The following is a 7,271-nucleotide window of genomic DNA, read 5'->3' as shown; positions in this document are numbered from 1 at the left end:
TACATACATGGTAACTCGTAAGCTGGCACGAGGTGTTAAACCCGTGTGATAACGACTGTCGTTTTCCGGCCACGCGAGGATAAATTAAGTTACAGTCATTCATTCATCAATTCAAAAGTAATGTTTCTGTTCTTAACGTGCAATACTGCATTCAGTCAGACAGGCATTTGCAGCATCTTTCTCTGGTGCTTATGAGTTTCCAGATTGTTCAACTTTGTGAATGATTTTTGCTCGGTGTGGCTTACAATTTGGACAACCCATTAGTGACGCTGGGTTTAACAATGTCCGTTAGATTGGGAAATGTTAGTTAAATATCTTACCTAAGAACACATGCCAATCTATAACAGTTTTGGGTCCACCAGAGTTGGTGCCCTTTGGTTACAATGCAAGCGCCTGAACCACTGAGCCAGAAATTATTAAACCAAAACTCAATAAATTATTAATGTATCCCCTTACCCTGCCATTTGGAGGGTCTGTTTGTGGTGGGCACACTCTCACGCATACTGGTGCAGGTGAAGACCACGTTCCGTTCTGAAAACACATTCGCGATAGTTTCGTCACGCCTGGGTTTTCCTCCACTTGGTATCCCTCTAAGCACTCGTAGTTACACACGGCCCCAGCGAGGAGGGTTCCGGGGTGTGTGGCGCACTCCGGTGGTAAAAGTTCAGAGTTGGCAACAGGTGGCGATGTAGGACAAGGCACTGTGAAAATGTTTGCTTTTTTGGAAAACATTTTTATATTATAATGATGTTTCTGTTAAGCATAATGTAATATTAGAAATAAAAGCCACTGGGTTGGAGAAAATGCCGTTAAGTGTTTTACCTAAGGACACATACACCCAAAATAGTCCCAACCTAACTAATTTTCATATATAATTTTGTAAATATAATAATGTTCTATGTTCATATATAAATCTGTAAATGGTCTTTGTTAATATAGGCAAATACCCATTGGCAAAAAAACAGCAGTATCTTACTGCAACATACTATACAATTTTGTCAAAAAATTTACCATCGCATTCAGCATCCGTTCCAGACCATCTCCCATCCCATTGACAAACCCTTGTCGTGCTACCCACCAGTTCATGACCATATTCACATGAAACATCACATGATGTGCCAACAGTTTTCACACCATCACCACAACCACTGTAATAAAATGTTTAAATGTTTATATAAGTAAAGGTACAACAAAGAAAATTAAATTCAGTGAACAGAAACTTTAATTTTATTCTGTATGGGTGATGTTCTTCGGTAAAGCAGGCCAGGGAACCTGGGATTTAGGCTAGAGTAGCACTGTAACAAAATGTTTGCATGTACATATAGGTAAAATCACACTAAAGTTGAACCCAGTGATAAAAATCTTAAATTCCATTGTATATGGGTGAGGTTCCGGTACAGTAGGGCACGCCAGGGACCTAGAAATTCCTCCATAATTGGCTCACTACCTCTACAACCAGGTGTAGTATTCTTTTCTACTTTATATGGAGAAGACCTGAGGTGCTACGGTAATGCAATCCAGCAGCAGTGTGATTTAGGCCAATGTTGGCACATTATCCTGACACCCAGGATGCTACAATTTATTTAGTCACCACTGGGTTGGAGCAATGTCCGTTAAATGTATTGCAAAATGCTGTTAGTATTATCAGAATCTAGAATTGAATGCATCATTCAGTTACGATACAAGCGCCGAACCACTGGGCCAAAACAACAACCATTAAGATGGTGCTAATAATTATTATTATGACATTTATGTGAAAATTCTCACCTGATTTGACCACGAAATGGAGGGGACAAGTCTGGACATGCCCGGTCACAGTCAAAATTGATGGCTGACCAAACACCAGTTTTCAAGCATGTTGTTTTGGTAGGTGTAAAGTAATCTTTAGCATAGCCTTCCCCACATTCAAATGTACATACCTGGTTCTACAATAAATGTTTTCAACAAAAAGTTTGTATATATGGTCAATATATGAATATACATATCGATTAAAGGGGCATGCGTTACCAACGAAAACTGAAGCTTGTGTGTTGATAGAAATGCTCAAAAGTGACCCAAAAGCATCACCAACGAAAAAAAATAAAAATCTGTACAAATCACTCAAAATACTTTTATTTCAGACGAAAGAACACGCAAAAAAAATTTGTGAAAAAAAAAACTTTCCAATCTGGGAACTTTAACAATCTTTAATTAAATTACAAGCGTGGGACCACTGAGCCATGACACTAACTTGCATTGGTTGCAATTTTGCTAGTTCGGAAAAAAATCTGCACAAATAAATGTCAAAAATATGTATCTTTTGCCGAAAATTTGAAAAAATATAGTTTAATCTGGAAACTATATTAGTGCTTACTATTGGTGACCAATCATCGGTACAGGAGTGTGGTAATAGTCTTCCACCTGGAGAAACCACAGAGGCAAGAGGTGGGCATGCATTACCAGTATAATGCATGGCGTGGAGTGCCTTGTATGTTTCACTCTCATTAAAGGATACCCATGATAAAGAATGGGCAACACCCAGTGTTGGGTGGTGGTATAGTAATGAATCAGTGTGAATAAGGATAGGACCAGTTGTGCCAAAGCCTGGAGATAGAACATTGTTGTTAGCAGGCATTTAATGTTCAAAAACCCGCGCGATTGCAAAAGTGGTTAGTGCCCTTGTCTGTAACCAGTGGTCATTATTAGGGTATCCAAACTAACAATCAAGAACAAGTTTTTACTTATTTTACGAATGCCATTGTATTGTAAAACAAAAGACCATGACAAAATGTTAGTCAAAAACAACGTGATCAAAAAAATACTTAGCTATTAGCAACACAGTAGATTTAGCAGGACTAAATATAATCTAAATCATTTTATTTTGTCTAGAATAACAATAAAAAAATGGGAAATAACGGGAAAAACAATAATCCTTATAATAATCTAAGGTCGCAGGTAACTTGGCATGCCTCACCGTAGAATATCATACACACACATACAATGATAGAATAGCCTCATTCGTGGTTAAAACCATCATACACAGTTGCAGTATAATATTATAACATGGATCAGATTGATTCTGGATAAAATCCTATTACTACTGCTACCAATTGTCGGAAATATATTGTTTTCTTATAACTGCTAAAAGATTTTTAAAATAGATATTTAGTATTACCTGATTTCCATATGTATTTTTCATTAGATTTCAACTGAATACGATAAGGATGATGTGGATCACCTGAACCTTTCCATTGTTGGAGTTGTTGCGGTGGGTTGCATTCACTCAGGATAAGTCTATAAAAAAAATGAAAATCAGAAAAAAGAATTACTCAAAAATTTACACAGAAAAAAAAAGGTAATCACAAATTTATATAGAAAAAAAAATTACCCACAAAGTTACATATGCAGTAACTTGTAAGCAGGCATCGGGTGTATAAAACAAATCACCCCTGTTATAATTATAATAACTGTTGTTTGCTGGCCATGCGAATACAAAGCAAAATACGTTCATTCATTCATTCATTGAACACTGTAACTTATAATTAAAATGAGAATTTTGCTGTTGAATCCCTTCATTTCGTTCTTTAAATAATTTGATCTTTTTTATACAAAAAAAAATTAAATTATGTTATGTACATAACTGGAATTGCCCACGATTTGCCTACTTATACACTGCGCTACAAAAAAAGCGGAAGTACCTTGCTCCATGTGCAATAGATTGTACAGATAAACAGTAACTGCTGGATTTATGACGGAGTGACCACATCCCATCCCAAGACCAAAGATAATCAGGATCAAACTTGGATGCTAGGGAGCAGTCTTTTAGTCGGAGGTAGGGATCAACACTGATACGGGAAGAGTGGAAAAGACAGAACTTGCTCATGTTCGATCGGAGGATGTTGGTAATCCAAAATTGAGGCTTTTCTGCATAAAAATGTAAAAAACTAGGCTTTTCTAAAAAAAAACATAAAAAACTGCAAAAAAGTAAAACTACCTAAATATTTATAAATGAAAAAATAAAAAAATTGAGCATTTTTTGTCGAAAAAAATAATTTTTGTGTAATTGATTTGTTAGATTAACTATCTTTTCATATTTCTAACAAAAAAATTGGTGTGTATGAGTTTACTTACGAACGCAGTAAGGCATATTGTCACTCCATGTTCCATCAGCATTACAAACAAGACGACCGTTACCGTGCGACAACAATTGACTCACTGGACACTCGATGGCACACACATCACCCTCGGACATTTCCGCACATTGAGGACTTATGGCACGACATCGCCCTAAATCAAAATTAATATTTTTGTATTTGCTACAATTCTTTTTTAACATTTAAATTTTTTAAAGGGTCAAAAATTTTTATAGACACAAAAAAATTGACATTTTTAAAATCTTGTTTTAGTGACATGGACTTAATAGTAATGGATGAGAGATCTTCCCTTGACAGCTCGGCCAAGGTTAGAGGTCCGCGTTTTTTTTGTGTTGTAAAACAAAATACTTACTTTTACAGGTAGGGGGATCTGGCCAAGTATATATATTAGCCAAGCAGTGAATTGCATTGTCTGTTGGAATCATGTATTCAGCAGTACAACCATACCTGTGAGCCAGAAAAAAAGATTAATTATATTTGTTTGAGACAATTTACAGTTTTAGTTATACCTACTGTACACAACTTTTGACTATACCCTGAGATTTAATCATTTTTTGCAGATTTTTCATGTCAAACAATTCTTTAGTTGCGTTTGATTGGATAAATTTTAGACACAAATATAAAATAATTTCTTAAAAATATTTCTAAACATACCATGCACACTGTCGTACAGTGTTGTCGGGCAGGGTGCATGAGGCGACTTCAATGAGGAATCCAAGTGCTTGCGGGTGGGGAGGGGGTTCAGGGCACAATAAGGGGCTGTGAAATTTTCGTAAGCTTTTAAATAGGTTTATCAATGCTTCTTATATAAGCTGTTGCTTTCAGATAAATTAAAAGTCTGATAGAACTTTTTTGGCAATTAATTTTTTAAGTATTAACACTTTGACATATTATTCAAGACAAATTTATTATATATTCCATGACATACCACGCTATGTCTCATGGCATACCAAGCTAAAGGATAATAAAGAATAAATAGTACAGAATATGGGAAAACAATTTAAACTGGAATGCTATGGCAGCTGAGATTTAGGAGAGAGTTGGCCCATTACCACGACACCAAGAATGCTATCCAAAAGAATAGAGTATAAAGTATAATACAGTCCTTACTTGTAAGCAAGACCAACGGAGACAGGTATGTAACACTCTGGCACAGAACGATCAAAGGTCTTATCAGCCATGCAAGTCCTTATGAGTGAAGTATGCGGCAAGTAGGGTGGGGGGCATACATGTTTACATTGGGTGCCAACAGTTACAACAGAACCATATTTATCATTATCGTAGTCACAGTTTTCAGGAGTTGCGTAGATAGTTTGGTTCGCAGATGGGTGAGCACTGGTAGGGGGTAAATGGGGGCAAATCCGGGTACAAAAAGGGGGGCTGGTGGACCAGAGACCATCAGCCCCACAAATCGCAAAACTGGAGCCTGGAAATTAAAATTTGTGAGTGAATGAATGAAAAACATAACATCCAAATTTCCTGAATGTGTTTTAAACAATTAACAACGGTGTATGGAAGTCATGAGGTTACGGTTTTATAATTCTTTAAATGTTACTTGTTTATTACCAAATGGGAGAGGAAAATAGAATGAAGAGGTGTCTCTTATTCAAGGTTACATTTAAATAGATACCTTGTAAAAGTAGGATTGCCTGGTGTTAAGGGTTGAGTTCTTACCTATTTTGTCGTATCCCGGGTCGCATTGAAAGATACAGGTATCTTTGAAAGTTGCAAACCCATCCCCACACGCTGGTGGGTCAAATACTAAATTGGGACTTGGACTTGGGGCAGGGCATGGCTTACTGCATACTGCTGTGGCTGGGGTAATAATAAAATAAAATGTAAAAAATATATGGTGATATTTAGCATTTTTAGCTAGGTTTTCGATTGAGTCATACATAAATAGCAACGTGAATTTCAGCCATGTATAAGATCTAGTCCGAAATCAGAATTAAGAAGGGACAGTAGGCTTTTCAGCCATGTTTTAGAAGTCAGCCAACCCAGTGGTCACTAATGGGTTGTCTAAGTTATCAACCATACAAAAACAATTATCTGCAAAGTTACATACGTGGTAACTTATAAGCTGGCACAGGGTGTATGAAACAGAACACTGGTGCTTAACGACTGTTGTTTTCTGGCTACACGTGGATAAAGCAAGTTACCTACTATATATATTATTACTTACCATGGTATGTCCACTGCTTGTCAGACTCGCATGTGTATGTTAGTGAATCACTTCTATGTGCAGTGAACATGTACCCTGGGTCGCACGTAACTGTGCATACTGTGTTCACATTTATCAAGGTTTTACCATCACATATATCTGGCACGGCACTGGAATGAGGTGGTGTAACAAAAGCTGGGCATCTGGAAGAATTTATTTTTTAGTTTTAAAAAAAAATTAAAATTTTTATTAAAAAGGATTTTGTTCTAATAATCTGCTTACATTTTTGAGGTAATATAAAATTAACATTTTTTTCTAGGTACCTGCAGAAATTTCAGCTTTAGTTACGAAAAAAAATTCAAAACTCTCAAATAAACGTCAGACACTACCTGGTCAAGGTATAAAAACAAATAAAATTATACTTTTTTTCATGCTAGGATAAAAGTTATGTTTATAAATCATACTTGTTTGTGTGTAATGCGCATATGGATAATAAGCTAAGTTTGTTCAGAGCGTTCCGTGCTTTCCAAAGGTGTGAGAACAGTATTGAGCCTGGATCAGAGTAACGGTAAGCAACAGCACGATTGGAGTCTGTGTCCCCAATATTAATATATAATGAAGAATGCAATGGGTGAACTCGTCCAGGGTTAGAGGGGTCACATACCCATTTTTGATTGGGGTCAGAAGGGGCACATTCTTGGAGGATTAGCGGGGTCATTCTGGGTAAAATTGCAGCTAAATTAACATCAAAATTATGTGTTATGTTCAGGTAACTTGTCACCAATTTTTTAAAACAGGGATGACATCATATGTTTATGCATCTTATATTTAGTTTTAATATAGATTTTTTGGTGCTGGTAAGTGTCTATTCAAAAAAGCATGTCTAAATATATCGAGTTTGCCACATTAATCAATGAGGTTTTCTATGTTTGACTATGCATTTTAACAATGTCACCCAAAATGACATTTATAAATAC

General features: G+C 36.3%; 1 protein-coding gene across 1 annotated transcript; it reads right to left on the bottom strand.

Annotated features, from left to right (window-relative positions):
• Nucleotides 1-260: 260 nt before the first annotated feature.
• Nucleotides 261-7,086, bottom strand: LOC113474737 (complement receptor type 1-like). Its single transcript, XM_026837010.1, has 14 exons — nucleotides 6,759-7,086; nucleotides 6,316-6,497; nucleotides 5,808-5,948; nucleotides 5,244-5,559; nucleotides 4,788-4,892; nucleotides 4,486-4,580; nucleotides 4,111-4,266; nucleotides 3,678-3,903; nucleotides 3,155-3,273; nucleotides 2,354-2,583; nucleotides 1,768-1,925; nucleotides 1,012-1,148; nucleotides 457-701; nucleotides 261-269 (listed from the first exon to the last, which is right to left on the bottom strand). The coding sequence occupies exons 1-14, from the start codon at nucleotides 7,010-7,012 to the stop codon at nucleotides 261-263; spliced, it is 2,373 nt and encodes a 790-aa protein (XP_026692811.1). The 5' UTR covers nucleotides 7,013-7,086.
• Nucleotides 7,087-7,271: the final 185 nt, after the last annotated feature.

This window comes from Ciona intestinalis, chromosome 12 (assembly GCF_000224145.3).
Source record: "Ciona intestinalis chromosome 12, KH, whole genome shotgun sequence".
NCBI lineage: Eukaryota > Metazoa > Chordata > Ascidiacea > Phlebobranchia > Cionidae > Ciona > Ciona intestinalis.
This window is presented reverse-complemented; position numbering and strand designations above follow the sequence as displayed.

Bases quoted from the DNA above. Each gene is read 5' to 3' on its own strand.
- LOC113474737 (XM_026837010.1), bottom strand. From the start codon at position 7,012: ATGACCCCGCTAATCCTCCAAGAATGTGCCCCTTCTGACCCCAATCAA. The intron at 5,560-5,807 runs GTAAGAACTCAA...TTTAATTTCCAG, and splicing joins CCCGGGATACGACAAAATAG to GCTCCAGTTTTGCGATTTGT. The intron at 3,274-3,677 runs GTACTTCCGCTT...TTTTTTTTATAG, and splicing joins TCTATTGCACATGGAGCAAG to ACTTATCCTGAGTGAATGCA.